At 32.2% G+C, this 21,347-nt stretch overlaps 1 protein-coding gene across 1 annotated transcript; it reads right to left on the bottom strand.

Moving 5' to 3' along the window:
* Positions 1–3,189: 3,189 nt before the first annotated feature.
* Positions 3,190–4,936, bottom strand: LOC149405450 (universal stress protein PHOS32-like). The gene is made up of 4 exons (XM_089607191.1): positions 4,600–4,936; positions 4,392–4,501; positions 3,833–3,951; positions 3,190–3,456 (listed from the first exon to the last, which is right to left on the bottom strand). Exons 1-4 carry the CDS (start codon positions 4,775–4,777, stop codon positions 3,375–3,377), a joined length of 489 nt encoding a protein of 162 aa, XP_089463317.1. The 5' UTR covers positions 4,778–4,936; the 3' UTR covers positions 3,190–3,374.
* Positions 4,937–21,347: the final 16,411 nt, after the last annotated feature.

Raw genomic sequence — 21,347 nt, 5'->3', positions numbered from 1 at the left:
ATTGTATTCTGAAACAGATAACAGCGCCATAAATTTACCTATTATTGACTTTTCATTGATGTTCACTCTGATATAAGAAACCGAACCAAACCCTAAACTAGTACCTAACTCTCAAATTCCAAATTTTGAAATAAAAAATAGCCCTAAATTGAAATAGACTAATAAAATTCATACCTCCTAAGAGTTGGCTTCCTTTTGTGTTCGAATTCTAACTCTAAGTCTTGGATTTTATGCTCAAATCGGTGATTTTGATGACTATTTACTGTCGGTTTTTATCATTTTTCTCTATATGTGTTCTCCACGATTCAGAGATTATTGTTTTTTTATTTTTTAATAAATTACATATAGGGCGCGAATGAATAAGGGTAAAATGGGGTTTACATATAAATATTAGAGTCAACATCAATAACCAACAAAATAAAGATTTGTGATACCGTTATATATTTTAAGGTATAATCTCGTCATTTTAATTAAACATATGGTACAAACTCGATATTTTTGAAAATCAAAAATTATATATATATATATATATATATATATATATATATATATATATATATATATCACAGGAAAGTCGTTGAATGAACACCGGCATCACTTGGGCTATCACCAATGGGGGAACTTTAGCCCACCTATATATATTTTTTTTTAATTAGAAGTTTTATCAATGATCAACCAAACTAAGAAAAGAAAAAGAGCCTAGAGACTTGGAAACTAACATTATATGATGCACTTAAATACTAATACAATGCATAAAAATATAATACATTTCAACCAGATTTTTAGGGCTCTTTAATTGCTAGAAGTTATTCAATTATTAGGTTAGAAACAGTTTAGTTTTCAATCGTAACACTAGGTCATTAGCTCATTAGCTCATTAGCTACTATACTATGGAGTTCTTCCTATATTAGCAAAAAATTGAGAATTTGGTGATCAAATATAAATTTTCTATATGAACCCCTATAATAGAAAATTCCGACTTTGCCCCTAGTTGTAGATTTGCATTTATGTACTCAATGACGAAGTAGGACAGAGAAAAATAAGAGGGCATACTATACTATTATAGCTTGTATACTATTAGTTTATACTTCACAAAATAAGATATTGAATTCATGAAAAAACCCAATTAAAAAAATTTGAGCAGGGGCTTCACATTGGTTCCAAAAATGATAAGCACTTGCGTAAACGTGCTTTTGATTAGAGAAATTTCATTTTTTAGACCTAAAAACAATGAAAATATCAAGATTAGACCCATTAGTTTAATAATATCTGAAATTAGATTTTTTGACACTTTTCGGACAAAAATGCCCTTGAAATTCAAATAACTCATATTCCTCTCATTTTTAAATCCTCTTCATCACAATTCTTGTCACTTTCGAATTGGTTGCGCTAGGATTAGAACTTTCGGTGGTCGAGCTCGTCGGAACGTGTCGGAATCCATCGGAACTCGTCGGAATCCATCTTTGGAGGTGATTTTTTTTTTTTTTTTTAAATCTGGGAATTTCCGATGAAGATCATCGGAATCCGTCGGATCCGACCGAATCCGATGGATTCCGATGATATTCATCGGAAATTCCGATATTTAAAAAAAAAAATCACCTCCAAATCTCATTCAAATCAACCTTAAAAAAATAAAAAAATCACTTCCAATTCGGTCGAATTTGGTGTGGTGGGCGTTGAAACTCGTTGGATTTGGTGTGGTTGAGCGTCAGAATGGGGCTCACGTTGGATTTGGTGTTCTTTGGTGTGGAGAGAAAGTGAGAGTGAGAATGAAAGAGATGGAGAGATGATTTATTTTGAATTAAGGGTATTTTCGTCCAAAATTGGTACAAAAGTCCAATTTTGGATATTTTTTAACTAGCGGGTCTAATTGAGATATTTTTATAACTTTTGAGTCTAGAATATGAAATTTCTCTTTGATTATCTGTCTACTTCCCAAATCTTTGTAATTTTGTATACAATTGGTAATATCCTATATTGATTGAACGTGTGTTTTGACGATCGCAAACAATTACATACGGCTGACCAAAACTACTTGTTTGTATACCACCAATAATATATTTGTTAATTGAGAAGAGTCACGGACGAACATAATTGATTGCAAGTAACGACGAAAACTATAAATTTTGCTTGAAAAGTTAAAGAGAGTTTTATATATAAATGTTCAGAAGGAGAACTTAAATGTTCTAAGATATCAATCCTCTACTATTAACGTCATTAACTGCTGTTGATTCTGGTACGTTCTCACTATTTCATTTCGGTACTGCTCAACTATTCAATGTGATTTATTATGAGTTATTTGTGATAAATAAATGTATACTAAAATAATTGTCTAAAAATATTTATAATAAAAGAAAGCACAAAAACTATTTAATTTGTCCAATTACATAACATGGTGGGGGCCTTTTGGCGAATAACTTGTGCATGTAGACAAATTTTGGTAACATGGTTTGATTTCCTTGAACGATGCCTAACAATACAATGTATAATGTCCACAAATTGTTACTGATATGAATACTCTAGAAATATTTCTGGTTTTAACTTTAAGACTAAAATGGGAGCCCTTAAAAAAATAAAAATAAAAGTTCAAAGACTTAAAAAAGACAAAAGTCAACGCACCAATGAATTATAATTTTTTTTTATAGGAAAATTGGTCTTCAAATTTTATAACTTTGACAATTTTATCGTTAAATTGTAATATTTTGAATTTTCCATAAAAAAAATAATAAATTAATACAGTCCCTAACTTTTGATTTGTCTAAATTACATTCTTAACTAAATTACAGTCCCTAATAAAAATAAAAATTTTCTAATTTAGTTATTGTTTTCTATATCCCCGAACTTTTATTTCCTTGGTAAGTGTAAGATTTATTCTTTAATCGCCAAGCAAGGGTAAAACTAAAAAATAAAAAAAAATATATATACAAAATTTCAACGAGTAAATTAAAAATTAAAAATTTAAAAGGTTTAAAAATTCCTCAATATTAATAAAATTTATTCAAAGATAAAATTAAAAAAACTAATATGAAAAATAATATAAACAAACAAATATGGTCCGCAACGGACCAGGTTGTCACATAATGACAATGCTCATGAAAAGTTTCCACATCTCAATCATACAATCCCACGAGCAAACGAGAACAGATAATATAGTCTATAGATGAAAATAAGATTCATATGAAAACGGAATTAAGCTCATCAAATTCAAACATTATTATTCTAGAGAAATCCACACTGTCTTGTATCCACAAATTAACAAACCAAAATCAACCATCGATACAGTATTATCATAACAAACCAAGATCAATGTACCAGAAAATAAAACTCCCCATTGAAATGCTTTCATGATTATCATTCATTGAAATTTTGCACTTTTAGTGGCTTGAATCCTTGACGATGGTCACTGGGCACGTAGCATTTGCGATCACATGGTTGCTCACACTTCCCAGTAATATCCTGTTTTATTTTTTTCAATTATCAGAAGAAAAAAAAAATTAATTCTACTATCAGAATTTTGAAATATGTGTGCCTTCTAATTATCATTTCTAAAGAATGCTAAAATAAAGACTCGTAATAATGAAGAAAAAAAAATAGTATGTTTTTATTTTTCACAATTATTAGAGGAAACCCATAATCCAAGCATCAGAAACTAAGTATTTGTTCCAAATTATCATTGTTCATGAATGCTGAAATAAAGGTTTATTATAATAAACAAAAAAACAAAAAAAATAACACCTATAAGCACGGTTGATTTTTAAGATGCACAAAACAACACAGTAATTTAGAGTAAGAAACAAAACAAAAAAAATTGAAAGTATATTGCAAATAATACCTTTGAATTGTCCCTAGTCCTCTGCTTCCGAGGACAATAGAGTCCAATTTGAGTGCTTCAATTGATTCAAGAACCTTCTCTCTTGCGTCTCCCCAATATATCTTTGCCACAACACTCACCTTCAATTTCAGACATAAACAACAACTCGTTTCAGGCTCAGATAAACATAAACATAATCACAGTGTAAGTGTACTACAATGATCTGATTGCAATAAAATCAACACATAAATAAAAAATTTACTCCAACTACAAAATAAATAAAAAATTATAAATTAAAAAACTCGCTCCAAAAACTAAATAAACCGAGTTTATATGTAGTTGTAATAATATAAGCCAACTTCTTCTTCTTCTCCTTCTATCTAATATGAAGTATGAACTGATTGCAAAAAAAAAAATTCTCCAAAAAAAAATTATCGCATTCATTTATCTGATTGTAAAAAAAAAGGAAAAAACTGATCCAAAATTAAAGGACCGAGTTTATATGGAATAGCAATAAATCGAAGCATACTTCTTCTTCGTTATTTTATTTTTATTCTTAGATATGAAATAAAAGAATTACCTCTTTCTGCCTAGAACCAGTGTCAAGTATATCAAGAACTAGAGCATCAGTCTTGACGGCGTACACCTTCATAACATCTGGCTCTCTGAACTCGCTCAGAGGAATCAGAGCTAACAAACAAACAAACAAACAAACAAAAATTACATGCAAAATTCAAAATCAGTAAATCACAAAAGGAAAACGCAGATCGGAATCATCGAAAACTCACGAGAGCCAGATTCAGCCCAGAGGAGGTTCCGAGACTCGTCGCCGATGGAGTGTTGGCTGACGTGGATCACGAACAGCGTGTCTCCTTTCTCGACGAGGTTGTCCATCGCCCATTGCAGAGCCTTCCGGCTAGTCGCCGAGAAATCCATGGCCACTCCGATTCTTCTGTCCTTTCCCATTCTTCTCTTCTTCTTCGGCGAAAACGGTGATTGTAGCGTAGCGTAGCGCTGAAAGAAAGAGACGATCGATACGAGAGAGAATCTGAGCTGTGACTTTTATATTCGTTTCCGTGATATAAAAGAAAGAGGAAATGGATGAGAGGGAATTTTTTTTTTTTTTTTTTTTTTTTTATGGAAAGCGACAAAGATTACGCGAAATAAGAATATCTATTCTCTTCTTCCTTTCGTAGCACGAATTTGCTTTGCCTTGCGCTTCATTCATTTCACGCTTTTTCGTCTTTTTACTGACTTTTTTTTTTTTTTTACTTTGGTAATGCTACGCTACACTCGATCACAATTTATACAATTTTACCCATACGGTTTTACTTTCTTGATTTACTTTCTTTTTCATCCTGGCCATCGATGTGTCTGATACTCTGATTTATTAGGTTTTTTTTGTCATCATGGCACTAATACTTTTGATCTTTTTTATTTTTCTATGGGCGTTTTTTTTTTAATTATTATCACCAAAATCTTGTTTGCACTTTGCACACCATTTCTCTTTAAACTATCTCTCAAATCTCTTTATTTGCACACCATCTAGTTATCTTCGGTGTCCTTAATCTCTTCACAAATATTTACTTACTTACTACATTTATCTATGTTATCAAGTTGACATTTTATATAAATATCTAAATTAGATTCATAAAAAAAATGACCAAAGTTGTATGGAAGTAAATTAAAGAGAAGACAAAAGAAACTAATTCTATGGAACTGATTCAAAAACCTTACACAAACACAATTGGAACAAACAAAAATATAGGAGAGAAATTAGACACGTATAGACCAAAAAAAAAAATTGGCTAAACGAAAATCGTAACGCAAAAATAATGAAGAAAAAAATTTACCAGAATTATGTATTTACGTGTCACAAAAACCTTACATATTTAAAATTATGGAAATTACTCGAATCCGGATAACCCACGAACAGTTATCTAGACGATTAAACAACACGATCTAAACAGTTATTAGATAATCGCTCGGGACGTGGGTCTGATCAACTAACGTTCACACCTGACCCCATCTATAAAAAGCACAAGATCTCAACAGAAGAAGACTGACACTCATTCACAAATGACATTTACATTGTGTAATTCCTCATTGTTATTTTTACCATTATATTGAATCTCTTGTAACAGCTGTTTTTCGTATTGAGATTCGTTCGATCTTTATACTTAACATATTATCAAGTCTAATCGGTATTTGTTGTGTAATCATTGAGACGATTGTTATATTTATTTTATGATGTCAATGAATTTATGACTCAGCATGCATAAATATATGTGTATGTTTTCGTATAAAAAAATTATATGTCTTAAATTTGAATTCGCCTATGAGATAGCCACTATATATAGAAGAAAAAAAAAATGCAATAATGGAGTTATCTCCGTGACCTTATGACAATAAGATGATCATAAACTAGCTTTTTTTCAAACTCAATGGATGTATGCTTAATATTTTAACTTCATATAGTAATATCTAAAATCACACTTTTAAAGGAGGAAATAATGAACAAAAGATCTAGAGATATATCAAAACGACACAAATATAACTTAAATTTTCATTCATGAAAAAATTATCCCGTGTGTTTTAATCAAGGATTAAAAAGTCGGCGGATTTCCAGGAATTTCGTCGGGGAATTCGTTGCCGGTGAATCAGCGGCCGGCGACAAGCTTTATGGTCGTTTCGTCATTTTTTGTCGGTGGAAATTCGGTGAAACGACAAGCCGTTTCCATGAAAAACGACCGCTAGATTTCGTTGTAGTTTGAGTATAAAAGCATCATTTAATCTGTGGTTGTCGACGAATATCGGGAGAAGAAAAGGAAAAAAAAAAAAAAAAAAAAAAAAAGAGTCTCGGCCACTGCAAATCCAACGAAGAAGAAGAAGCACTTGTCGACGAATTTCCAGGGCAATCAGCGAGTTTTCACATCTTCGTCGCATCGTGGTTCAAATTCACCACTTATTCGGCGAAACACTAGGACAAAAATCGTTATCCGGTGCGACGGATGTCGCACCGAATACCCCAAAAGTCGCACCTAATAGTTTATTAGGTGCGACAAATTCGCACTTAAAAGTCCGTTGCTAAAGGCATTAGGTGCGACATGTCGCACCTAATAGTCATACATTTAGGTGCGACACTTTCAGGTGCGACAATGTCGCACCGAATATGTTTTTTAAATTAAAAAAAAATTACAAACTCAGCGACGGGGCGGGGAGGCTGATCCAGGCGGCGGGGCGGCGGCGCGGGGGCTGGTCCAGGCGGCAATGGGGCGGCGGTGTGGGGGCTAGTCCAGGTGGCGATGGGGCGGGCGGTGCGGGGGCTAGTCCAGGCGACGGGCGGCGGGGTGGTGACTGGTCCAGGTGGCGGCGGGGAAGGTTGGGAGAGAGAGACAGACTGAGAGACGACCAGTGAGATAGAGAGAGATGACCGGCAGCGGCGGAGCGGGGAGGGACGGCGGCGGGGCTGGCTGGCAGAGAGAGACAAAGTGAGACGATGAGAGAGAGAGAGAGAGTGAGAGACGGCCAATGAGACAGAGAGAGAAGGACGTACCAGGGAGGCAGCGGCGGAGCGGGGAGGGACGGCGGAGTGAGGTCTGGCTGAGAGAGAGACCGTTGAGAGAGAGAGAGAAAATGTGTGAAAAAAGGAGAAAACTCGGTGATTAAAACCCCAAAAACTATTAGGTGCGACACTGTCGCACCTAATAATCATATTGGGTGCGACAATGTCGCACCCAATATGATAAAAAAAAATCGGCGGGATTCGGCGAAAACTTTAAATTTAAAACCCTTTGGGTGCGACAATTGTCGCACCTAAAGGTATTAGGTGCGACAATTTCATATAATGTCGCACCGAATAACACTAAACATTAGCGAAATTTTTAGTCATCCGGATGACTATCCGGTGCGACATGTCGCACCGAATATGGTCTTAGGTGCGACATTTAGGTGCGACAATGTCGCACCTAATACCCTTCCGCACCCAATATGTTAATTTGTAGTAGTGAAAATCGGTCGACTTTTTGGAATTTCTTTTTCGTTTTGAAACCCTAGTTTCCAGAATTTAGATCTTCATTTTTCTTGGTAGTTTGATTTTTTTTCATATAATCTTCTTCATGAATTTTGTTTGTAATGTGACGATCTATCATATATATTTTTTCAGATTTTTTGGAGACGTTTCGGCAAACCATTATTTTTCCGGCGAAACCACCATTTTTTTCCCGCGAACCTTCATTTTTCCGGCGACAAAATAAATTGATTTTCAAATTTTTATTTCTGTTATTTAAGTAAGGTTATCTGGTTATGTCTTGAAATTTTAAATTACATATTCTTTTGTTTTGAATTTTGAATTGAATCATATATGTTATGTTAAATTGATGTAGTTTGATTTAGATTTGAAATTTTAGTTGTTACAATTCAAATAGTTAAAGGTATAATTGAAAATTTGAGATTAAGTTATCATGTATTCTTTTGTTTTGAAATTTGAATTGATGTTCATATATGTTGTGTTAAATTGATGTAGTTTGATTTAGATTTGAAATTTTAGTTGTTAGACTTTGAATTGGAAATTCAAATAATTAAAGTAAAGAATTGAAAATATGAGATTAAGCTATCATGTATGCTAGAAATTAAATTGGTAGAGTAGGAATTGAATTTGTTACATTTTGAATTGAAATGAATTTAGTTTGAATAGAATTTATTGATATGTTGAAGAAAATTTGTTGATATATTGAAATGAAATTAGTTAGAGTAGGATTTAAAATTGTTACATTTTGAATTGAAATGAAATTATTTTGAATAGAATTTATTGACATGTTTAAATAAATTTGTTGACATATTGAAATGAAAGTAGTTTGAAACTTGATTAGCGAGGAATGACATGTTTAAATAAATTTATTGACATGTTTTAGTGGACGACAATTTACTGACATGTTGAAAGAATTTTCTGGACGTATTGAAATGAAAGTAGTTTGATTAGAATTTTTTGACAAGATGAAATTGGATTGAAATGTTGAATTCAATATGCAGGTATATCGAAGATGAGCAAAGAAGGAGTTCGTAAGCATTGCACCCCAGCTGCAACAAACCCGAACCACTTCACGTGCAATTATTGTGGGCACGTTACGAGGGGGGAATCACTCGGATGAAGTTACACTTAAGTGGAAATGATACAAAGAAAAACGTGAAGAAATGTCCGAGTGTTCCTGCAGAAGTACGCAAGGAGATGTTAGCGTTACAAGCGGCGACTCTCCAAAAGAAGAAAAGCAAGGCCTTCCTTAATTATTGTACGCAAGTGTTTGAGCGGCTATTTCCGAATGATGACTGGGAAAACATCGGGAACGAACTTATAGCATTCCGCGACGCGAAAGGCATGTTCGGTAGTAAATCCGCAGTAGCGGGAAGGACGAAGATAGCTTCCGGTAAGAACTATTTATTTGAACCGACTTTGTAATATATCATTGTTTCATATTTACGGAGTTTCTTCATGTTCTTAGGAGAATGGTGGGCCATGTTTGGAATCAAAACCCCCACGTTGAGAAAGTTGGTGATGAGAATCCTTTCTCAGACCACGTCATCATCGACGTGCGAGCGAAATCGGAGCACGTTTGTCTGACATAGTTAGGGCAGTTAAACCAACTCTCATACGAGCTCCCGATGGTTCATTCATTTGACCGTAGACTAGAGCGACTTTTGATTGTTAATATCAGAAAGACTAACTAACAATCTTGACATGAATGTTAAGAAATAAGAGCATTAGAACAAGACCGCAAGACCGATAGTAACAATAAACGACAAAGAATAAACATATGCACATGTCCACACTAAGCAACGAAACCGACTCGCGTATAAGAGACTGGAGGAACTCATCTTTTGTAGCTACAACATGAAGCTGCAATTACGACATATCGAAAGCGACGTCGTCGACAGGAAGGATCCGTTGGATATGATCCAAAGATCAATGGAGGTGAGCGACAACGTCGACGATGATGAACTCCTACAATGGATTCGCCCAGTTCACCTCGACGATGAAGACCGGAACCCCGACCCACGCGTCTCCTCACAGGCCCGGGCGGAAGGTGTTAACGTGGACACCGTATTGAGCGAAGACGTCGGTCACAGTTCGCACGGATCATCAGACAATGGACGTGGTCCTAACGACGGTGACGATGATGGAGGCGATGATGACTTTGGCGGTTATCCAGCTAGCCAAGACGTTGGTGGTGGTAGTGGTGGTGGCGGTGGCCAACCTTAGGATCCGTGGACTATGGAGCAAGGTTATCAAGCCACGCAAGATTCTGATCACGGGTCACGGCGTCAAAGATATGACAAGTTTGTGTATTCGCATTTATTCATGTCAGAGTTCTCAAACAATGTACGTATGTTGAATATGGAAAGTAATATATTACATGTTTAACAGACCTGGAGAGTACTTTGACTTTGAGACCAAATCGTATTACGGTGGTGGAACACAGAGACCGGATCGTATTACATGTTTTCTGGTAGTGATTACGGCGGTGACTTACAACAAGGATATGGAACATACATGTCCTCTGGTAGTGAATACGGCATTGACCATTTGATGTTTCAGTTCGACACAATGTCATTCACTATGTCAGACACACAGAGTAACGGTTCGTATATTTGTCCTTCTTACCATTATCCTAATCCAATAGGAGTGCCACAGCCATAGGTGAGTCCGCAAGGACGTGGACGTCGTATGTTCGGTGTACGCGTAGATCGGTTCGGTGCCGAGCATGTTATAGCATGTGCACCGGGATGTCCACTAATAAGTGAAGTTGTGGGGTACGATCAAGCCGACTACGACAGGCATGTTCAAAACTTCCGACAATCATACCGGGGGAATTTCACTTGGTCTCAATATTGCGAGCTTCAAGAAAACCAACCGAGTTTTATCCAACCGGGACGTCCATCGGGATTCTATTGATACATTTAATTTTCTATTCAAACTATATGTTTGTAAAACATATTTATTTCATGAACAATTTGGTTGTAGGAACATTTATGCTAGATATGTATGATTTGAAGTGTTTTAAATTTGAACTACATTTACAAGTATATATATATGTGTATGTGTTTGTTTCGCCACATTATTTCTGTTCGGTTTTCCGTCAGCACGTCGGTTTTCCATCGAAAACGGCATTTGAAAATGGCATTTCCTCTGCCATTTTCCCCAATTTTTTCGTTCAGTTTTTCATCGACATGACGATTTTCCGTAAATTATGAGGCTCGAAACGGCAACGAAAATGGCATTTTTTTCCTTGGTTTTAATTTTGTGAAGGCCGTGAAGAGAGAGAGAACCTACTTGAAAGTTCAATTATTTTCTTAAAGAAACAAAAAGACTAAATCTCAACTTAGGGGAAAAACGTCCTTATTTAGGAAATTACAAATCAAATTCGTACTAAACACTTACTTTAACCTAATTGGTCATCAAGCATTTTTAGACCTAACAATATTAAAGTTTAAACCAGTACTTAGAATTAATAGATCAAAAATAATTATTAGTAATTCGGCTCATTGTACTTATTTACTTACGAAAACGCAAAGTATATGCTTTTTAAAAACAAAACTCAAATGGACTTGCTTCTATATAAAGCTCTTGATCGTGAAATATAACTTCTTAGTATTATTTGATGAATAAATCGGTTGCTTATCAAAAAAAATTTTTCATCATATATCATATTATTAATTACACATTTAAGTTCAAAATATATTCTTTCAACGTTAATATCGCGTTTTCTAAAGATTGAATCAGAAATTTCTTTGTTTTTGCTCTGGTGCTTCACATTTGCGATCTTGTGAATAGCTCTCGCACTTGTATTGAATTGTCCTCATATCCTAGTCATAATATACGATATTTCAAAATTTCATAAATGATCTTAAATTGATCAATTAGTTTGTTTTTTCTTAATTCTAAATAATGTAGCTTTGTCTCGTTGCATCACGGGAGGATGGATGTGCGTGGGGGGTGGGCTTGTGTGTTTTAGTTTTCATTTTATTTTATGCTGATAATAAACTAATAACTATAATTTAATAATTTTATGTATCGGTTTTAGTAACACTTTATATATGTTTTATTTTATTTTTATTATTTAAATTTTATCACTCTTATCTTTTAGTGTTATAAATTATATTAAAAATTTCCAAAACCTATTTTAAACACTTTTGTAGTTTAATTATTGACCTTCAATTATATCATTTTTAATAATATTATATTTTATTTGGACAATTGACTCCTAAATACGCCCTGGGTGTAAGTATATGATAATTTACTTATTTGGAATATATATATGAGAAATTCATCACAAATATTATGAGGAAGTTTCTTAGCACCTTCCTTTGTCATTTTCGTATCTAGAGTCTAGACTGATCTCAACCTAAAACAGCTTCTCCCGTTTCTATATTGAAACTGTCTGAATAAAATGATTTTTGCTCTAATTCTACTTCAATAATTTTGTGTGAATTATTACCGGGTGGTGCAGCAAAATAGTTCTAAAGCAAATATTGATTCACAAGTTAACCAACATTTGGTTAATTTTACAATACAATAATTAACTAAAATAAACGATTATTAGTCCATGTTTTAAAAATAAATCAATATAAAAAAATTAAACAGATTAATCAATAATAAAAATTTCATCCGTATCTCACGTTTTTACCAATTAGTTTTTAATACTCTCTCTCTCTCTCTCTCTCTCTCTCTCTCTCTCTCTCTCTCTCTCTCTCTCTCTCTTCAAATCATCATATAAAAAAAATAACTGAAATTTGGTAACATATTGTATATGTATATAATGGTTTATATTGGTAAATAATAAATGTTGCGCAAAGCCGCAAACAGAAAAACACATCTTTATTATGATCGTTCTTCAGGGGTATTGGGCGACATGTAGAAAGGCATTTTCATATAAAAAATAAAAATAAAATAAAAAAGTTGATAGAATATTAAAAACAACCCAATGTAAGTTTATGATAAGTTCAAATCTTAACATGAACTTCTAATACATACAACTAAAAGTTTTAGTACAAACAGATCTATTTTATGTATATCTTGACCAAATTTTCGTTCTCGGCTCATAATCATTTGTTATTTGAACTTTGGAAACTTGATAAAATCAGCTGAAATAGCTTAATATAAATAGAAGAAAAATTATTTATTTAACGATATAAAAGATGTTGGCTTCTTTATATAAAGGATGTCTTGAAAATTATGAAAATTTGTAGGCTTGTTGCATTATAAAAAAAAAAAACATCTATCCATTAGTATGTATACTAAAGGCTTAAGCTTTGTTTAAACACAAACAGGCATTCAATTACAAAGAAAGGCCTTATTTGACTTTCTTAAAATAAATTTATCAAAAATAGCACCAGTTCTTTTATATTCGTAGGCCTTCTTGTAGATAGAATGCCTATTTTGCCTTATTGTACTTTATATTCCTAGGCTTTATTTCACTTTAGTTTTCGGAGGTTTTGGAGCATCTTTAATGGTAAGCTAAATGTCATATTTAGCTTAACATGTTACATGCTTCTCATTGGTTGAAAAAAAAATGGGACCCATTTTTTGTTAAGCTAATGGTTAAGCAACTTGCTCTATAGAACTAATTTGCTAAGCTAAATCAATAACTAATATACAAAAGTAGCTTAGAACTTTTGCTATTTACTAGCAAGTCCCTCCAAATGTTAAGCAAATGACCATTAAAGATGCTAATGAATATTGTTTTTAAAACTGGAAATTGACTTTCGGTATTTTGTTGTTCCATTTTATAGATGGTTAATTTCATAGCGTAATGTAAATAATAGTTAATTTTAGTAAATAATGAGTTCTACACAAGTAAACAAATTTCACACAGATTATGACAGTAAGTTAGTGATAAAACAACTTGTGACAAATGAAATAATAATGAACGAAAATGTTAAATTACTAGATCGTTGAGCGGGAGAGAAAAACGTACCAGATCGGCAGCTTGAGTTTTTGAACTAGGCACAAAAATGCAATACGAAAGAAGTAAAGAAATCGCTCAAATTTCAAATACCAAAAATTGAATAATAAATAACGAGATATAAGAACTAACTACTTCCTAAATATATAGGATATAAAAATCAAATATTACAATGTAATTGATATCGAATCTGAGTGAATTTTTTGTTTAAGAATAAATCGAATTTGGACTAAAAAGTATTTTTACACGGATTTTTTAATAAAGGATTAAAAAATCTCTATTATAAGGATAAAAGCCACATAAATTATTTTGACTGGTTTTTGAAAGAAAAAAAAATATAAACTTGTTGGCTAAATTAATGTGTAATTTTTCTAAACATTTATCTACTTTTTCTTAATGTGTGGATAATAAGAAAATATCGATTACCACTTTAGAATTAAAAGTTGTGTGTGTGTGTGTGTTTTTTTTTTTAATCCCAGTGCTCATGATTGGAGTTTAGATACTTCCATTTGCTGTGTGGATGGATTCATTATGATCTGGATCGGCCCATATAGTATCGGGCTTTACAAAAAAATAGAAATCCGCAATTATGGGTGGGTTTTTATATTAAAAATATCCAACTTTCAAAAGAATTCACAAATACCTATTTTAAATTGAAACCGTAAGACTCTGCTCTAAATGAATTTGTAAGTAAGAAAAAATAAAGAAAATAACCTTTGTGGTATAAAAATATTTGGTCATAATTTTTGGAATAAGTTTTAAAACGTCGGTACACAGGATAATTTACTTCTAACAAAGGGCAATTTGGATAAGAGGTCTTTTAGAAAATCTAAGATATATATATTCTACAAGCAATATGCCGCGTGTTGCTACGGAATAATTAATATATTTTAGTTTGGAGAAAAAAATATATAGAGACATGTTCAAAAATATAAGTTTTAAAAAAATGTATTTAAAATTTTTTGAAGATATTTTTATCTTTCTGATAAAAAAAAATCGATACGAATGAACACTATTTGTGGTTAGGGTTCAATCTCTTTTTTTTTCCTTAAAAAAACAGTATAACAAATTTCTAAAAAAACAAAAATATCACAAAACAAAACACTATTTAGAGAATAGTGTTTTGTGAGTGTCTAATTTTCATTTATGTATGATATATAATACGTGTCAGCATTTATAATAATTTAAAATAACATCATATATATTTCTTTTACTATGTATTATATTGTAATGTCTCAATCAATAATGCCGTATGACATGGAATTCATTCAAGTTAATCACATGTTTGCGTCAACATTTGTTATGTACATGTTCAATAACTTGTATTTATTAGTTTACTTTTACTTATAATAATGTATTTCATGTTTTATTTGTAAATCAAAACTTTTTTAAGATTTGTAGTAAGGCATGCATATTTGTTTTTCTATGCAACATTAATCCTTAAAATATGTTAAAAGAAATTAAATAATATTAATAAAGTATTGAGAAATGGCGACGCCGCATACTTTTTTTTTAACAAAAATAAACTCATTTTGTAGCGACTGATCTTTAAAATTGTCATTGAGTCACCACAGATAAAAATTAACGTCGTGATTTTCGTACCAAAGTTTGTTACCACAATTTTTATCATTCTTTTGTATCTAAGACTTTTTTTTTTTTTACTTAATTTCGTGGCGACAAATTACGGATTCTATTCGGGTCATCCAAATCTATTATTTGGACCATCCTTTCCTCAAGTCTCCTATCCTGTTTTCTATGGGAAATGTATCCAAGATCGGGAAAACGGCCTAACCCGTCTCTAGACTCTCAAATTTAAAAAAGTTTCAATTTTTATCCAAGTATAAGATGTGAGAGAAACATGAAAATGGCGAGAAATAAATTTACTTTGCCACCTCGGATAATAATAAGATGAATTGGCAAACTCTAGCGCCGACACACACACACATAGTTTATTTTCAAACCGGATCTCATTATCAATCATATCATGTGATCATTAATTATTCTCGCAATAAGATCTAATTAGTGATATGATTAACCTCAACATGGCCAACCTCTACCCGAACGATATCCATTGGTTTTTACTTTTTATTGCCAAAGCTTCTTTAAACCCATTGGCTACAACTTGTATTTAGAGAGAGAGAGAGAGAGAGGATGTTTGTTCGGTGGTCAAAGTGGTGGCAGCTTGCAAATGGGGACAGAAACAGACAGACAAACAGGAGGTCAAAAAGTATTTCAAAGAGCCAACTCTTCTTGATAGTATTATATTCAAATTTTATAAACTAAGAGAAAGAGAAAAACACACAAAACTAGAGAGAAACGACAATGAAAAGAAGAATTAGACACGCCCACTCTTTCCCCGGTAATCAAGGTGACATGTCCCCATATTCTCTGCCGCAACACCATGTTTCCCTCTTTTTATAAACTCACTTTGATTCCCTATGCAAAAAACGTCCATATGAACATTCCCACTTCTATTTTAACTTTCATTTGCCTTGTATCACCTTGTGAAGATAAATTTGTCATACAACATTGTTTAATCACTTTTTAGTATTAACAAAATAAATAGGGTGTTCCTTAAAGAGCATCTTCAATTCACTTACGAAGCCGAAATGAATTTAGGCTTGACGAAATAAAATTAAATCGAATCGAAATGAAAAATACTATAAAAACGTGTATTTTGTCGGTCTGTCAAGAACATATATAATCGTATGGTCACGAAGATGTTAGATGTGAGGGAGGGGTTGGAGTTCACCAAAATAAACGGTTCCGAGTGGACGTGGTCAAAACGGACATTTTGTAAGTTTCCTCGATAATTACCGACAGATAAACTCCGATCACCATGGAGCCATTTGCCTTGAAGCTATGCAACTTACTCGCAGAACATGTGGAGATAAATTTTGTTTTACTCCCCGAGATAGAAATCGCGTGATTCACGTTCTCGCTGCTGCGTCTTTTTATTTACAGCATTCTTATTTTTGGCTATTTGGAGGCCCTTCATGTATCAAACTATGTTAATGTCAATTTTTTGATTCATTTTAAAGTTCTCACTTAGTTTTTCTTTTTAAGGTTAGAATTTTTATTAATTCAATGAGCTTAATAAAGTAGTTGGGTAAATATTTTATTCATACTTTATTTAACTAATGTAGAGTGATGAAGTAAATAAGAAGTTAGTCGACACAAATTAAGGAAATATCTTGTGCAACAACAAATTCACACGGATAGTCGCTAATACTTTATCATATATAGTTCTAAAAACACAAAACTAAATGCATAAATAATCGCAAACAAAAATTTATTTAAAATTTTATTTAAACATAACACAATTTCATTGTTAATGGAAAATCACATCTCAATTGAGGATTTGATCATTATACCACATATAAAATTGAGAAATTATACGAAATAGGCAATTTCAAACATTAGGATTTCAAAATAGCCAACGTTTTCAAATTATTTAAAAAATAGCCAAAGAATATGTGATGACAAAAATAAATTTTCCCGTTGTGCCCTTATTAATTTTGTAATTGTTTATATTTATTAATCATTTTATTGTTCTCGCATAAATATAATTAATACTTACCCGTTATTGTAGAATTTATTTGTTCTACGATTGTGGGATTGAGGTGATCGTAACACCTCTCTCTTTCTCGCTTTCTCTCTCTCTCTCTCTCTCTCTCTCTCTCTCTCTCTCTCTCTCTCTCTCTCTTAATTTTTCGTATTTTTTTTTCTTTCAAACTTTCAAAAATCCATATATTCTTCATCTGAACTCGAAATTGAATGATTTCAAGTCCTATGAATTCGTGACGACAAGGGCTTCAAGAATATACTCGTTGTGTTGGCTGAAACATCTAATCTAGTGTCGGGAAATTCTGGCGGATCTAGGCTTAAATGATGGCGGAGCTCTTCGTCTCCGCCGAATGTAGCGCGGCCATATCTGGCTCCGAAGGCGGCGGAGCTCTTCATCGTCCAGCGGAGACGCATAAATTGATGCATCGATCTAGGAATGTAGGAGTATCACGCCAAAAAACTGTAAATTTATGTTAATTAACGGTAATTAGGATGTTGTGTTCCATGTTTTTTTTTAGATTTTTACTTCTAAATCTTATATAGCTAATAACCGTAAATTTTTGTAAATATTCGTTAATAATAGTTAATTATTGTTAATATGCAGTTGTGTTCATCTTCAACTACAAGTTGTTTTTTTTTTTCTGGGTTTTTTTTGGAGTTAATTCTTTTTTCTAAGCTTTTTTTGTTTCAATGTTCATGTTTTTCAGTAATATTTTTTTCCAGAAATTTAAATTTGGCTGCAGGACGAAACGTTGGTTAAATTGAAATTTCAACGTTTCAACTTGGTTAGTTCGCTCGAGTGCCTTATAAAATTATCCACATATAGGCGTAATTAGTTTGATCATAATTATATAAATTAAAATTCCAATATATTGCATAAAATATGATAGCCTACGTTAAAGAACACAAAGGTTTTTAAAGATTAAAAAAATAAAAATAAAAACTTATCTTAATCCATGACGAGAGCATTGACATAGGCTTGCGATCACCAAATTTTGGTGTATCCCTCTTAACCCATTTAGATTAACAAGATTTTTGTGGTGGAAGAGAAAACGATAACGTAATAAGTTCATATATGATCAACATCTATCTCCCACTCTATATAAATAGGGAAAATAACACATTTATACCCTATGTTTTAGTGAAATTTCGAGTTTAACCCTCGGTTTTCAAAAATGTCGAGTTCATACCCTCTGTTTAACTAAAATGATGAAATTATAACATCTGTTTAACTAAAATGACGAAATTATACCATGAAATAGACAACAGTGTCACTAATATTATTTTTATTGACTTTTCATTGACGTTGACTATAATATTTATATATAAACATCAATTATCTGTATTCATTCGCGTCATATATGTAATTTATTTAAAAACTAAAAAATAAACAACAATCTATTAATCGCGAAGAACACAGAAAGAGACAAATGGGTAAACATTGATAGTTGATAGTCATCAAAATCGCATATTCGTACAGAGAATCCAGGATTTAGAGTTACAAATCGAACACGGAATGAAGTAATTTCTTAGGAGGTATGAGTTTTATTATTTAATTTCAATTTAAGACTATTTTTATTTTAAAATTGAAAATTTGGAAGTTAGGGTACTGATTTAGATTTGATTCGGTTTTTCTTATATAAAAGTTAATATCAATGAAAGAGAGATTTGTGACGCTGTTATTCATTTCAGGGTATAAATTCGTTATTTTAGTTAAATAAATGGTATAATTTCGTTATTTTAGTTAAACAGAGGGTATGAACTCGACATTTTTGAAAACCGAGGGTTAAACTCGACATTTCACTAAAACACAGTGTATAAATGTGTTATTTTCCCATATAAATATCAGGATATATTAAGAATTTACTTTAAATTAAATAACTAATAAGATAAATACATATTGGCCGCATGTACATCAGTTTATAAATAAAAGTCTAACGTATTAAAAAAAATTGTTACAACTAGTCGATATCCTAATTTCTCTTAAAATTCTAAAAACAAATATTAAAAAAATAGTCTATACCATATCTGCGATAAATTAATTAAAAAGTAAATTTTACTTAATTAATTTACTGTGGGCTAAATTTAACTTAATCCAGTGAACTATTTTTTTAATAAAATAAAACTTGAATTACTTTTTAAAAAGAGTGAACTATAGACCTAATTGTCCCACATATTAAACTATGAATGATAGTGTTTTAGAACTATTGGTTTTAACAGTAATCAAATTACGTTTTATTTGTTCAATACAACTAAAAAAAAAAAAAAAAACACACACTATAGATTTGGGAATTATTGTTAAGAAAATTGAATCAATTTTTTTTTTTATTAAACTTTTCTATTCGATACTTGATTTTATATTTATAGGTTGACAAAAAAAAAAAACAAAAACAAAGAGAGTTCGTCATCAATTTACTTCAATAAACGATAATATTAAAATTAGCTACTGTCACACACACACAACAACACAACGCCATAAGAATTAGGAGCTGATTATGCTATTCGTACTATAAACATACTAAATGCATTATAATAAAAACAAATTAAAACAACAAAGAATAGAAGGGCGGCTAGCTATACATTGTGAAAGGACCACTTTTGAGGGTAGCGATGAATATATTTAAGGATTCCGAATTCTAAGATTGGCTTTCTTTTTCTTTTGCTCGATCGTTAAACACGTTGTCGAGGACATGCTATGCATTTCAGTGGACGTGATATGTGATGTAACACGTATATGTTGGCGTGGTCATATATAATAAACGAATACTGATATACGTTTAAGTGATATGTTATTTTCTTCTTAAAAAAAAAAACGTGAAATCCTATTTTTATATATTTATTATTTATAACAGGGGCGTGTACTTTAAAAAATATTTACATACATGTTCTTTATTTGATTCTTTTTCTTGACTTCGATTCTGATAATTTTTCAAAATCTCGACTTTATTCTCATTTATTAAACATTCTAATTCGAAAGAAAAACAAATTTAAGAGATAGAACTCTTTCTCTCTCTCTCTCTAACACTCAAACACTAAAGCAAGACAAGACAAACAATAATTGATAATAATAATAAAAAAGACAAGCAAGACACGCACACGCTCTTATCTCACCGAATGTCAAAGTGATGAAATCTTTAGAACGCAAGACAAGCAACGAAGACAATAAAACCGTTGCCAATCAAAATGTTGTTCAAGTTGTCCATGTCTCTGTCTCCATCTCCGACGAGTTCTCCGACCAAGAGCTTGCCATCTTCCTTGGCGAATTAAACATTTTGCGAGACGATGATAGAGAAGAACATTCAATCGACGCAATTGCTCATTTCGTGGTGTGTCACAATCGCCTGCCTAGCATGGAATGGTCATCTAAATCCAAAGCTTTTTCGATTTGGTCTCCAATGTTTTTGTGTAAAAATTCGATAAAAAAAACTTTCGGGCATTTTTCGAGTCGCAAAAATTAACATACATGGAGATGAACTTCACCACGCCATCGAGCTTCAAAGAGCCTCCGCGATCGAATCATGATTTGAAATTGTAGTCTATGTTTTATAAATTATGGCATCAATCCACTACATGATTTGAAATTGTAGTCTATGTTTTATGATGATTATATTTACTCCACATAATTATTGATCTTCTAAGCTTTTGTTACATAAAATATAATATTACTGTTATATATTTTAAGTCATATATGAGCACTAAGTATCATTAGCTCCTTAGTGCAATATTTTTTTGCTAATCCATTCTTGAAACAAAAGGGAATATTAACTCTCCTTTTTTTTTTTTTTTTTTTTTTGGAGATCGTGCTTTTATATATGCAAATACCATTTTGAATATTGTACATGGAAATAATCCAATATATTACATTTATAATCATGAATGTTGGAAATTAAATAAATATAGAGTATTTATTTACATGTGTTTGGCTGATTTTGTGACAACAATTTGAGTGGGCTCCACTCATCGGAATTGAATAAATCCAAGTGATACGGATTCTTCGTAACGAGGGCTAT

Source organism: Urtica dioica, chromosome 2 (assembly GCF_054948205.1).
Source record: "Urtica dioica subsp. dioica isolate 48M chromosome 2, U.dioica_male_clone48M_v1_H2, whole genome shotgun sequence".
NCBI lineage: Eukaryota > Viridiplantae > Streptophyta > Magnoliopsida > Rosales > Urticaceae > Urtica > Urtica dioica.
The sequence above is the reverse complement of the archived record's forward strand: the minus strand, read 5'-3'. Positions and strand labels throughout refer to the sequence as shown.